The following is a 13,421-nucleotide window of genomic DNA, read 5'->3' as shown; positions in this document are numbered from 1 at the left end:
CCCAGCTGCGTTAGACGCTGGGCTGGCAAAGCCTCTCGCTGCCTTCCCATGCCCCCCAGGAGCTGAGCCAGCCTGGGGCTCCTTCCCTATTGACGTCGGCCTGGGCATCGTGAGTCCCCACACCGTCTCTCTCATGCCCAGCCCTGTGGTATCTGGGCACCGGGCAGCACCTTTTGGCCTCTTTCGGACTGGTGATGCTGGCCAGGGCTCGGACCGTGCTGGGGCAGTTCCCCTGGCATCTCCCTACTCCCTAGGTAGCAGCCCCAGCAATGCACGCCCTGAGCCAGGCAGGGAAGGGTGCCCTGTGCACGGGCAGGTGGGGCTGTTGTTTCTCAAGCACCTGCCAGGAGGAGCCTGTAAATCGGCTGCCACTCAGCAGTGCGTAATGGAGATGTGGCTGGCCAGTGCCGTGCTCTCGGGGCCAAGGAGGGGCGGCTTTCTCCCTTGGCGCTGCCAGACCCTCGTGGGTGGCGCTGCTGCCGGCGTCCGGCGCTCCCTGCAGGTCGCTGGAATGACATGCTCCTGCTACTTGCAAAAGCCCCAGCCCTGGCAGCGCTGAGTCCCCTTCTCCACTGGGGGCCATGGGCGGGCCCTCGTTGACCTGGACTAAAGCGATGGGGGTGTTCCCTGGGGGGGGGAGGAAATATCCCCCACCTCTGCGCTGCAAAAGTCGTACAGTCTATTATAACACTGCAGGTAACAAGGTGCTGGAAAAGAGACGCCCAGGTGTGGCCTGCCAATGCAGGAGCCTGGCAGCCTGGGGCAGCTCTCAGGGCGGGGACAGTGGCACCAGTTGCCTGGAGATTGGCGTTTCCTCCTCTGATCCATGTCGTCTTAGTGGCACTGCTTAAAGGATCACTGCCCCGAGCAGGCCTGTGGGATTAGTCGTTTGCTTGGATCTGAGCTGTGAGCAGTGCTGATGGGTTTAACCAGGCTTGAGACAGAGTGCTGGGCAAGCCCCGAGGGACTCCGGAGACGCTGAGCAGCGCAGGGCAGGTGGTTAGTCCCGGCTCGGCACTCCCTCCATCAAAGGCCTGGGCTGGGAGCAACGGGCACGGTTCAGTCTCTCTCTCCCTGCGACGGGCTGCCAGAGCCTTTCAGGGGAACGTCAGGGAGAACGGAGGGAAAGAAAACCCCTCCGCTAGTTCTGCCATCCCCACATGCGCGCTCAGCCGTGGGGTTTCTAGGGGGCTCAGCCTGTCCCCTCACAGGCCCAGGCCAGTGCTCGGAGTGTCCTGGAACCGAGTCGCCCTGTTCGCAGCCGTCTGCCCCCTGTGATGTTAGCAGCTGATAAGCTCGTAGGCTTTCCATTGTGGTACGGTAGCAGCAGCTGTCAAAACTCCGTCAGGCTGACAGGTGGTGGGAGACGGTCGGAGGTGGCCCTGCACGTCGGGGCTGCTCCTGTGAAGCCAGGGGACTGGGATCTGGGGTCTCCCTGTGTTTGCTGTAGGACTCATAGGCCAGCAGGGACACTGTGCGTATCCACTCTGACCTGTGCACCGCACACGCCGGGGGACTGCCCTGACTGAACTCCTGGGCGCCCTGGAGCAGAGCGCTCAGAAAAACACCCCTCTGGATTTCAGATTGCCAGGGCTGGAGGATCGCCCCAGCTCGCAGCCAGCGGGCAGATCATTGCACGGCACAGGCCGGTCTCCTGGCTCCTCTGCGGCCTGCACCGTCACCGGGCCCTCAGGCGCTCGGCTGAATATTGCATTTCACACGTGGCTCGCAGCCAGCGGGCAGATCATTGCACGGCACAGGCCGGTCTCCTGGCTCCTCTGCGGCCTGCACCGTCACCAGGCCCTCAGGCACTCGGCTGCGGGTGCTTGCAGAGCCCTAGTGCCCAGTGTCCAGGCTGGGGCGCTGAAGGGGTAAGCGGTACCCCCAGCAAGTGCCTGACGAGGCGTCTCTCCTGCCGCTCTGGTCCGCTTCGCTCCAGCCCTGGCACTGAGCGGAAGGCTCCAAGCAGTGCTCTAAGCTCGTTCCCTCCCTCTGAGAGCCTGGGGCTTCGAGCCATTCAAACTGCTCGAGGACCCGCATGCCGGCACCCGCTGTGAAAGCCGGCACGGAATGCTCAGGCTCTGCTTGGCTGCTGGCATCCTGGATCCCTCTGCCAGAGCGTGGCACAGACACCACCCACGCTCCCCCTGCAGCATGCAGCCCCCTCAGTCACATCTCTGCCCCCAACTTACGCTTGTCCTAGGCCCCTGCCTCCTGCTGGAGCCATTCCCCCGCCTGGGGGCAGTGCCCTCCCCCCTAACGAGCGCTCTGCTTCCCCCTCTAGTTCAGAGCCTGGACTGGGAGACGTTTGAGCAGTACTGCACCTGGCAGCTCTTCCTGGCACACAACATCCCCCTGGAGACCATCATCCCCATCCTGCAGCACCTCAAGTACAAAGGTGAGCCGGCCGGCGGCCTGCGCCCCGCGTGTGTCAGAGACACACACACACCGCACAATCCCGGGGGTCCAAGCCCTGCTGGGTCCGCTGCCCGGCAGTGTGCGCGTATGCAGGGAGAGGAAGCATGCAGCCCCCAGGAGCTCTGCACAAGACTCAGCTTTGCCCCGGGCCCAGAATTACACGCCTGGCGTCTGCTGCCGCCCCCTGGCAGGGGCTGTGTGTTAGTGGTGGGGGCAGGGAGCGTGGACCAGGCTGCGTGGGCGGACGCCACGAGGGGCCTCAGGAACTGTGGCCATGTCGGTTCACATACCTGCAGCCAAGGGCTCTGAGCCCCTTGGCAGTCACTGGGGGTCCCAGCTGTCGGGAATAAACTAAGCCCCTTTGGTTTCCTTTGCAGAGCACCCAGAGGCACTGTCCTGTTTGCTGCTGCAGCTGAGGAGAGAGAAGTATGTATGCAGTGGGGGAGGGGTGGTACGAGCGTGCCGGGCTGGGGGGGGGTACTTTGCTGGCCCCTTGAACTGCAGCGGGCAGGGGTTCCCAAAGGAGAGCAGGCCAGAGCAGAGCGGCCTCTCTTGGCTAATGCTGGGCAGGGCCAGGCATTACGTGGCCCCGGGTGCAGCAGGCAGGGGACACCAGGGGGCCCTGCCCATGTGCAGTTTGCTGCAGGATCAAGGCCTGTGCGGAGGGCTCATGGGGCTGCTTGCTGGGACCGCATGCGCTGAGTCCTGCCCGTGGGGTTTCCCGTGTTCTGCTCTGGGAATTCCTGGCTGGGTCGGCGCCGGGTGGCAGCAGCAGCCATGGGCAGGGAATCGCAGCGAGCGCGCCCCTTTCCTTCGTGTTGGAACGACCCTTAAGAGAAGCGCTGGAGGGTTCCTCCAGCCTCCCCTGCCCCGGTGCGTTGGGTCCCTGAGCTGGGCTGGAGTAACAGGCAGTACCCGCTCCGTGGAGCCGCCGGGAGCACCGCTCCTCTCGTTCGTTAATCAGAGTGCGAGGAACGACGGCGACAGATGGAACATTTAATTTCTCCAGCACACGGCGGCTCCACTCCCAATGCTCCAAGGAGCAGAGCGCCACCGAAGCGATCGCTCCCCTGCGGCTTGGCTCTAATCAATCCAGATTTGATCAGCGCAGGAGCTGCCGCCTTCTCACATCTTTAAGGTGGTCCTGAAAAATCCTGCTCTTCACGTGTTAAAAGTTCCAGTCACAGGCTTTGCAAGGCCAGGCAGGGTCCGAGCAAGGGCTGCAGGTGTGTCCTAGCCCTCGTGGGCAGTGAGTGAGGCTGCGTATTGTGTGCTGCCATGTCTAGGGAGGGAGATGGGAGGACAGATCCTGTCCCTCCCTCCCTGGATTCCCCCCTTTGGCCGCTCAGAGCCGCACGGTCAGTCTGCTCTCTGCCTGCGGATTACAGAAACCCCCCTGGCTCTTCCCTAGCTCCTCAGCAGCCCCCAGGCTCCAAGCCCATTATCCTTCACAGCACCTCTGAGTGGATATTCTTCCCATTTGCAGAGGGGAAAGTGAGGCCCGGAGAGGGGCAGAGACTTTGCCAGGGTTGTGTCGGCAGCACAGCTGGTACTTGAACCCTGGAGTCCTGGCTCCCAGGCCCTGACCCCTCTAAGCACCAAACACCTTCAGTTTGTGAGTGCTTGAGACCCCAGGCAGGAAGGATTAACGAGAGGGAGGCTTCCTGGGGCCAGCCTGTCTGCCCGGGGCAGGGGCGATTGCTGGCCACGGGGGAGTTCTGGTCAGTTTAGTTGGCATTGGGCTGAGGTACCGCGTCCCAGTATCCCGGCTAGTGCCAAGCGGGAGAGGGGTTACCTTCTGCCCTCAAAGCCTGAGCAAGGGCACAGCTGGGGTTGGGGGTCTGGCCCTTCCTTCCCGTCAGAGCCCCGCCTGCATGGCTGATGTGCAGGGCCTGCTCCCGAGAGGCTCCCAGCAGGTCGTAGTGACCTCTCGGGAGAGCTGGAATAGCCAGGGTGCTGCAGGCGGCTTCACGGGGATCGGCCGGGCAATGCGGCTGCCCCCTGGAGGCTGATCCCAGGCCAAGCTGCGGGGCCGCTCTCCTGAAAGGTCCCTTGGGCTTTCCACCCCCGGCTCTCTCTCGTCGGGGATTTGATCCGACACTTGTCCCCAGTCTCCTCTGCGTGGGAAGGCAAACAGCCATGTGATTATCGCCGCTGCTCAGAGCGCCTCCCGCCTTCAGTAAGCCCCTGCTCAGATACGGCAGCTTAGGAAGGGGAATTAAAACCATATTTCATGTGCCATGAAAGCCCATCCAGCGCTCCACCCCCCGCCTTGGGCCCCACATGCCACAGAGGAGGTGGAGGCAGCAGCAGCTTTATCTGGGGGCAGAGGGCCCCCCCTGGGCTGCGTCCCCTCCCCCTTGCTCTCACATTCCTCTCGCCTGCTTCTCAAGGGACGCCCCGTGGAGCACGTGGGACTGACCCGACCCTAGTGCCAGCCCAGCTGCCCACTCCCTGCCCTTCGGTTCTGCGGCAGCTTGGCGGGTCAGGGAGACTCGGGCGGGACCGGGGAGAGCCCCTCTCCAAAGGGAAGGGGCGCCGAGGTTACCTGCGCTGTGCCCACAGAGGGGCTGGGGGTTAGGGGTTCCTGCCATGCGGTCATCACCTGAGCAGGGGCCGGCTGGGGCACGCAGCAGAGGTTGGAAGCTTGGCTAGGTCGGCGTCCTGGCCTCCACCAGCCAGGACCCGTCTCCTCCCTTCCTGTATCACTGGGGCTGGCACCTACTTGGCACCAGACCTGCTGCCTGGTACGGCTCATCCTGCCCCCAGCGTCTCTTCTGGAGGGCTGAGGACAAGGCACGGCACAGCTAGGGCTGAGCTCGTCTGGCACTGAGCAGGGGGCCTGGGGTCGGGGCCTGGCTCAGACCTGACCCGCAGTGTGACCTAGACAGTCACTTTGCCCCACGCCTCCGTTTGCCCATCTGTAAAATGGGGACAGTGGTAATTTCCTCCCTGCCAGGAGTGAGGGGCTGAATGACACCATCCTGTGAAAGGCCATGTGGCTCACTCCCCAGCCTGGCCAGGCGTGGGCAGGTGGGCACTGTTCTCACCGGGGGGGCTGTGCCAATGTGCTGGATCAGAACAGCTCACTGGAAACTCCCTAACGCCGGCTCGCTGGGGGAGGGTCAGTACGCCGGCTCGCTGGGAGACTCCAACCCAGGGGGTGCCAAGACAGGTTTCACTGGGCAGGAGACGTCCGCTGAGCAAACCGCAGAATGGCACCGTCCCCTGTAGCAAATCTTGTCCCAAAACACTGTGCAGGCTTCATGCACCACCACTGCAAGGCAGCCACCTCTGGGGAGGAAGGAGGCAGCTGTGAGGTAATTACCTAGAGTTGAAATTTGCCAGGACTCTTACCAGAAAGCCCTAGGATTCTTAGTGACTAACTTGAGTGGATGCCTCTGTCGCGGAGGGAGGGGGAGTCAGGGCCCTGCACTCCCGGCTTCCTGCGATTCACCGGGACTCTCAGCCAGCCAGTTACACAGAAGGTTTATTTAGACGACAGGAACACAGTCCCAAGCAGGGCTTGTAGGTACAGACAACAGGACCCCCTCTGTCAGGTCCATCTGGGGCCCCAGGGAGGCCACAGCCCCATTGGGAAGCCCAAGCCCCGTCGGGGAACCCCTCTCCATTTCCAGCCAGCTTCAAACTGAAACCCCCTCCAGCCCCTCACTCAGCCTCCCCCCAGCTCCTCCCCCAGCCTTTATCCAGGTTTCTGGGCAGAGGTGTCACCTGGCCTTCAGCCCCCCTCCTGGGTTCTCTGGTTACATGCTCAGGTATCTCCCTTCCCCTATGCAGGCCGTCCCAACTCCCCTGCAACCTTCCCAGGTCAGTGCTCCCCGCTCAGCACTCACAGAACACAGCAAGAACGTTCCCACTTCGTCACACCTCCTCCAGAGCCACCCCACCAGCAGCCAGATGCTCCCCTTTGCTCCAGAAAAGAGCCGCCCGAGGCAGCAGCAGTGCTGACGTTCTCCCAGGCCAGTGCTGGCCCAGCCCTGCTCAGCCTGAGCTCTGCTGGGCCGTTTCTGGCACTGGGCACCTCTCCGAGCCAGAGAGCTGCCCGTCGTCTGCCTCCCACACGGCACAGTAGTAGCCCAGCCTGGACACTGATCTCTGCCTGCTCTGCTCACCTCCCACGGCTGAGTGAAGAGCGATTTATTTCTATTCATTAATGCTGCACTTGGAGCTGGCTAATCTGATCCCGGCTCTAAATGGTATTAGCCCAGGCCCGCGGTGCCAGAATGCACAGGAGCGGCAGTGGGAGCGTGTTGCAGCGAGGCCGACGCAGGCGGCTGGCGCAGGGACTCTGGGGAGGTGCCAGGCTGCTCCATGGGGGCTGGTCTCTTCCGTATCTCGGGAAAGGGCTGGGTGAGCTCCCTGCCATGCAGCTTTGTATCTAATGCACCTGGTCCCCGCCCTGCTGGAGGTCCTGGAGCCAGAGCTGAGCAGGGCAGCCTCGTCACCGGTGAGCCCTGGGACCTCGGAGCCAGAGGGCCACGCCGCGGTTTCTGCCGAATCCTGTCTCTCTGGCTAGGGAACTAGCAACGGTGATGGGCAAGGGGGGCCGGCCGCCTGCCGCATCTCACTCATGGCGGCAGAAGTGGGATTGGATGTGCTGAGGCTTTTCCGTCACCCCCCTTTCCCTTCCTGCGGCAGGCCCAGCGAGGAAATGGTGAAGATGGTGCTGAGCCGGCCCTGCCATCCGGACGACCAGTTCACCACCAGCATCCTGCGGCACTGGTGCATCAAACACGACGACCTGCTGGCGGAGCACATCAAATCCCTGCTGATCAAGAACAACAGCCTGCCGCGGAAACGCCAGAGGTGAGGGGTGGGGGGCCCCTCCTCAGGGAGCCTGTGGCCCGGGCAGGTGGCCGCGGATGAGGAGACGTCCCCCACGCTCCCTGCACGGAAAGTGGGGTAATCCTGGCAAGAGGCCACCCTCGGGGTTGAGGGGCCGGGGGCCCAGCGCTGCGCAGGGAGTGAACGCACCAGCCTGTTGCTGCTGGACACCCTGGTTCAGGTTGCCTGGTGCAGGCATGGGTGGAATGAGCTGGTTGATCACCACCAAAAACAACCACATGGTGGAGATTAGTTCTGTGCCTGAGCCTGGACTGTCCGGGGGCGCTGCAGGTCAAGGCTGAGGTGCACAGGTGGGGTTGGGAGTGTCGGGGCTTGTTGAGGGGTCCAGGACTGGTGCTGGGGGGGCAAGTGTCACGGAGTGTGGGGGAGTCAAGGCCCTGCACCCCCGGCTTCCTGCGATTCACCTGTTACTGGCTGGCTGAGTGTCCTGAAGGTTTATTTAGACGACAGGAACACAGTCCAAGACCGGTCTTGGTGGTACAGACAACAGGACCCCCTTTAGTTAGGTCCATCTGGGGCCCCTTGGTCGGGGCACCCCTCCCTCTTTCCAGCCAGCTCCAAACTGAAAACTCCCTTCAGCCTCACTCTGCCTCCCCCCGGCTCCTCCCCCAGCCTTTGTCCAGTGTCCCGGGCAGAGGTGTCACCTGGCCTCCAACCCCCCTCCTGGGGTCTCAGGTACCTCCCTTCCCCAGTGCAGGCCGTCCCAACCCCCCTGCAAGCTTCCCAGGTCAGTGCTCCCCACTCAGCACTCTCAGAACTCAGAGGAACATTCCCACTTCCTCACAGCATGTCAGGGCTGAGGGGCTGGACTGGGCTCTGCAATCCGGTGAAATGCTCCAGCCCATGCAAGTGAGGATGGGACGAGGCTCGTCTGCGTTGGCAGCAGCCTGCGCTGGCCCACGCTCCCCGCAGAACGACACAGGCCTCTCCCGTGCCCCGTGTCTCAGCACGCGCTGGGCTTGCCAGCTATGTGCTGAGCCGGGCTGGTGTTTCCTCTGCTGCGTTGGCTCCCCCAGGGCGGCCGAAGGGGCCGTGGCGCATGCGTGTGTAACTGACACGTCACCACCGTGGCCTGCAGCTCCACTGAGCTGGGCACGGGGTGGGGACCCAGGACCCCCAGCCTGGCAAAGAGCTCTGGGGATTCCTGTCCCCCAAGCCCAGCGCTGGAGAAAGGGCCTGGCTAACAGAAATGCTGCAGGCTGGCAGCACCCATGGGAGGGACCCACTCGAGGGCAGATGGGAGCTCTGTCTCCCTGTCTCAGGCAGGCTGAGAGCAGGCGCTTGGCCCGGGGCCTGAGAACCATGAAACCCAGCTCGCAGAAAGCGCCCACGGCCACCGGAGCAGCTGGGCCAGGGCAGCGGGGAACCAGCCCTTGTCCAGTCCTGCTCCCCGGAGCCCACCCCCCAGGCCAGCCCCTGACAGGCGGCTTGGGGGTGTCTCTGTTGGGGGACAACAGTGCCCTCCGCTGTCCTCCCAGGGCTCTGCGGGTGCTGCTCTGCCTGGAGCACAAGGGACATCTAGTGTCCTGAAGCGGCACTGGTCCGGCTCCACTCCCTGCAGTGCGGGGCATGGTCCCTGGGCTGGTGCTGGCAGCCCGGCTCTGGGGGGGCCCTGGCGGCGCGGCCGGGGCCCGGCTCTGGGGGGGGCCTGGCGGCGCGGCCGGGGCCCGGCTCTGGGGGGGGCCTGGCGGCGCGGCCGGGGCCCGGCTCTGGGGGGGGCCTGGCGGCGCGGCCGGGGCCCGGCTCTGGGGCCCGGCTCTGGGGGCCTGGCGGCGCGGCCGGGCCCGGCTCTGGGGCCCGGCTCTGGGGGGGTCTGGCGGCGCGGCCGGGGCCCGGCTCTGGGGGGGGCCTGGCAGCAGGGCCGGGGCGCGGTGTTTGTGCTGCGGGGGCAGGAGATACAAGCTCCCAGTTCTCCCCTCGTTCGAGCCTTGTTCAGGGTCTAGCGCAGAGGCTCCAGGCCGCCCGCTCAGGGAGCTGTTGAGCTAGGGGCTGTACGGCTTTGAAAAGACAGGGCCCCCCCCCCGTTCCCCTCCCCCCGAGGAGCGGTTCCTGTGGAAATCTCCAGCTCCATCCGCTCGGTTCCATTTCCCCTCGTTAATTAGCAGCATTTGATAGGTGAACACCATTTTTTCCGGGCCCACTAAGTCGGCCGTTCTAATCCCAGCTAACGAGCTCTGCGGCTGATGCCCGGCGCACTGGCCCTGCGAGGACACCGCGTTCCCCGCAGCCTGGCTCTGAGCACGGGGGTGCTGCTGCCGCGCCAGGCGCACGATTGGTTCCATGCTTGCTGGGTGGAGTGGCCTCTGGGGATGCACGAGGTTTGGGATCAGAGGAGCCTCCAGGCACCCCAGCTTCACAGGCCAAGCCCTGGGCTTGATGTCACGCCAGGTGCTGAGCCCGCCTCCCCCCCTGCCTTGGGGCTTCTTTAGCGCCCTGGGATCTGAGCTGCCAGGAGCAGCCTGGCGTCCCCCAAGAGGGTGGGGTGGGGGCGCGGCGCCTGCCCCCGGGGGCTTGCTCTGCCATGGCCTGTCCTCCCCAGCAGAGCCAGCTTCCTGGCAATGGAGGGGGCCCCCCAGGCAGAGGGGGGATCCCCACGGCGCTCTGGGAGAGTGGGTGGCTCCGGGCCCCCCAGGGACTAACTGCCTCCCTTGCCCTGTCCTCAGCTTGCGCAGCTCAAGTAGCAAACTGGCCCAGCTGACACTAGAGCAGATCCTGGAGCACCTGGACAACCTCCGGCTCAACCTGACCAACACCAAACAGAACTGTACGTGGGCCGTGCCCGGCGGGAGGGGGGCTCGGACGGGGCTGCCTGGCCACTGGCGGGCAGAGCTGGGAGAGGTTGGCAGCATGGTCGCTCCTGGGTGCCTGGGATGGGGCGTGGCCGTCAGGGTCCGGGGGCCCTGTTGTTCTCCATGCTGTACAAACACGTTGCTGGGGTGATGGGCAGGGGTGCTGCGGGGTCTCCTTCCTTAGCCCCATGGCTGGAGGGGCACTGCCCTCCCCTTCTTCCGCCATGGAATCGCTGGCCCCAGCCTGGCTCGGCTCAGCAGAGACTGGGAGGGGCCCAGCAGTCCACAGGCTCTGGCCTCTGGTGCTGCCTCCTGGGACAAGAGCGCTTCCTTCCTTCACCCGCTGGGCTGGGATTCTGCGCCGTGGGGCTGGGCCCCTTCCTCCTCCGCAGTTACCCAGCACCGCACACGTGGGGAGCCGAGGCGCAGAGATGGGACGGGTGGGACTCAGCCAGGGAGAAGGGCTTGCTCCAGGCCACTGGCCAGCAGTGGGGCCGGCAGGGTAGGGCTCTGACTGGCCTCCCCTCTCCTTGCCTGCCAGTTTTCAGCCAAACGCCGATCCTGCAGGCGCTGCAGCACGTCCAGGCCAGCTGCGACGAAGCCCACAAGATGAAGTAAGTGCAGCCACGTCACCGACCCACTCGCTGGGCCCGGGGTGGCGCAGTGGGGTGTGCTGGGAGTGCAGTGGGTCGCGGGATTCAGCAATAAACTTGGAGCTGCACGTTCCAGCCCAGGCCCCCTCGTGCAGCCAGGCAGGAAGCAGCCTGCGCCCGGTTTCGCACAGCCTGTCCCCCAGGGCAGGCAGGGGTGACGGGGGGCGTCCGGAGAGCCGGGGCAGCGCTGGGCTGGCGGAGGCCCAGGCCCATGGGGTCTGAGCAGACGCGGGGAGTGTGCAGCTAGAGCATCTGTGGGGTGGGGCTGGGGGTGCCCAGAGCCTGACCCCCGCCCCCCGCTTGCTCTCGGTCCAGGTTCAGCGACCTCTTCTCGCTGGCCGAGGAGTACGAGGACTCCTCCAGCAAGCCTCCGAAGAGCCGCAGGAAGGCTGCGCTGTCCAGCCCCCGCAGCCGGAAGAACGCCGCCCAGCCAGCCAACAACGAGGAGGAGTCTGCCTCCAGCAGCGCCTCGGTGAGTGCCACCCCCCGGGGCCCTCCGGAGAGCTGGGGTGCGGCACCACGGAGCGAGGGACGTCTGGCCACGTCCGGGAGTCCTCGCCCCACGGGGCTCTGGGGCAGGGCTGCAGCTCTCCGCGGGGTTCCCGTGCTCTTCCTGGCTCCTGCCGCCCTGTCCCTTCCTCCTCTGGTGGGGACAGCTGGGCACTGCCCTCAGCCATGCCGCCCACACAGCTCTGCCACAGCCCTGTGCAGTGGGGCAAGGATCCTACTGACCTCAGCCTCACTGGCAGCACCCGCAGAGGGCCATCCCCAGCCGGCCCTGGCCCTCTGCCTGCCTGGCAGTGTCCATGGCAGCCGCCAGCCCCCAACCGGGCCCTGCCGTCCCCCCACCCGCCTCCCGACATGGCCAGTGATCCCCACCCCACCGGGCCCTGCCCCTTTGCCCACCCGGCAGTGTCCATGGCAGCCGCCAGCCCCCAACCGGGCCCTGCCGTCCCCCCACCTGCCTCCTGACATGGCCAGTGATCCCCACCCCACCGGGCCCTGCCCCTTTGCCCACCCGGCAGTGCCCATGGCAGCCGCCAGCCCCCAACCGGGCCCTGCCGTCCCCCCACCTGCCTCCTGACATGGCCAGTGATCCCCACCCCACCGGGCCCTGCCCCTTTGCCCGCCCGGCAGTGCCCATGGCAGCCGCCAGCCCCCAACCGGGCCCTGCCGTCCCCCCACCCGCCTCCCAACATGGCCAGTGATCCCCACCCCACCTTTGCCCGCCCGGCAGTGCCCATGGCAGCCGCCAACCCCATCCCCTCTGACGTTGCCTGTGATCCCCACCCCACCGGGCTCGGCAGTGCCCGTGACGGCTGCCCCCTGCTCTCCCTTTCAGGAGGAAGAGGACACCAAGCCGAAACCCACCAAACGGAAACGGAAAGGCTCGTCCGCCGTGGGCTCGGACAGTGACTGAGGGGCGTGGCCCCGTGCCCAGCTCCACCCTGGCCCGCGGTGGCTCTGGAAGTCCCTGCAAAGCAGCAGCAGCAGCCACCCCTGGTGGTTGTGGAGCAGCTGGGCAAAGCGGTCCCCAGGCTGGGAGCGAGCGAGGCGCACGCTGTCTGTCTGCGGCTGCACCCACCACACGACTGCAGCCTCCTGCCAGCGGCGCCAGCCGGCCCCACCGGGCTGACGTCCGAGTCCCTTTCGAACGGCTGGAGTGAGCAGCTGGGTGCCAGGCCGAGGGGCACGGCCCTGAGTCCCCGAGACGGGGCAGCCGGGGAGACTGCAGCAGCAGGTGTGCCAGGCCCCTGCGTGCCGGGGGCTGGACAGGAAACCAGACAGGCTGCAGAGCAAAGGCCTCCTATTTTCATATAAGAAATGTAAATAAATAGTGAGAACTGGCTTGCTGCTCCGAGACGCTTCCAGGAGGGGGCAGCCTAGCAGACCAGCAGGGAACCCCAGGCCTACCTGTGCCAGGGCAGCCCACGGCCTGGGGCACCTGCCCACCCTTGCCTGGCCATGCTGGCTTAGTTCCCACCTGTGATTTTCACCACAATCCAGAGCCTTGGCCTCGCAGCAGCCTTTAGCTTCTGCCATGGAGCGGGCACTGCCCACGAAAGCGGGGCAGAGACCAGCACCCGGAGCCCATTCGCTGCTGGCGGGACGAGCTGGGGCTGGGAGTCCGAAAAGAGCCAAACCCTATGAGCAGCCCTGCCCCCCAATCTCTTCCCTGCGAGCCAAGCCCCCCAAGCTGGGAGGAGGAGCAGAGCACAAACCCGACCCGACGGGCCGCACCGGTGCAGAAGACGCCTGCTCGGCAGAACTGTTCACAGGCGGGCGGCCCAGGCGCGAGGCTGGAGAGTCAAAGCTTTTTCCCCAGAGAGATTCGCCTTTTAAAGTGTTTTTAAAACGAAAATAAAACTCAGATGTTTTTTACAAAGAGCCCATCTTGCCTGATGGCGTGTGCGCGTGGGCGCGGCAGAGTGGCTGGCGCAGGGACGGGCATCGTCTGCCTCTGGCTGGGCCTGAGGAGACCCCATTGGCCGGGCATTCAAGGGAACGGCTCTTTTCTGCCCTCCAAAGCTTTGGTGGTTCCCGTACTCAGCCAACCGTCCGCCCCCCTCCCCCTGCAGAGCAGCCGCTTCCTGCTGCCTTGCAGACCCGGCCCCTGGAACCAGGCGAGTATTGTCCTCGCCGGGAAACACACGGAGGCGTGCCCAAGGTCACGCAGAGAGGCCCTGCCAGAGCC

At 65.3% G+C, this 13,421-nt stretch overlaps 1 protein-coding gene across 1 annotated transcript in view; it reads left to right on the top strand.

Moving 5' to 3' along the window:
* INTS3 (integrator complex subunit 3) overlaps positions 1-13,114 on the top strand; it is a 63,818-nt gene extending 50,704 nt beyond the window's left edge. Inside the window, exons 24-30 of the mRNA XM_039512306.1 lie at positions 2,285-2,398; positions 2,796-2,844; positions 7,078-7,245; positions 9,948-10,048; positions 10,615-10,687; positions 11,042-11,198; positions 12,069-13,114. Coding sequence (XP_039368240.1) covers positions 2,285-2,398; positions 2,796-2,844; positions 7,078-7,245; positions 9,948-10,048; positions 10,615-10,687; positions 11,042-11,198; positions 12,069-12,146 — 740 coding nt within the window. The 3' untranslated portion in view covers positions 12,147-13,114. The remainder of the gene's footprint in view (positions 1-2,284; positions 2,399-2,795; positions 2,845-7,077; positions 7,246-9,947; positions 10,049-10,614; positions 10,688-11,041; positions 11,199-12,068) is intronic.
* The last annotated feature ends 307 nt before the right edge of the window (positions 13,115-13,421 follow it).

This window comes from Mauremys reevesii, linkage group 24 (assembly GCF_016161935.1).
Source record: "Mauremys reevesii isolate NIE-2019 linkage group 24, ASM1616193v1, whole genome shotgun sequence".
NCBI lineage: Eukaryota > Metazoa > Chordata > Testudines > Geoemydidae > Mauremys > Mauremys reevesii.
Note: the sequence above shows the minus strand (reverse complement) of the source record. Positions and strands in the feature narration are given on the sequence as shown.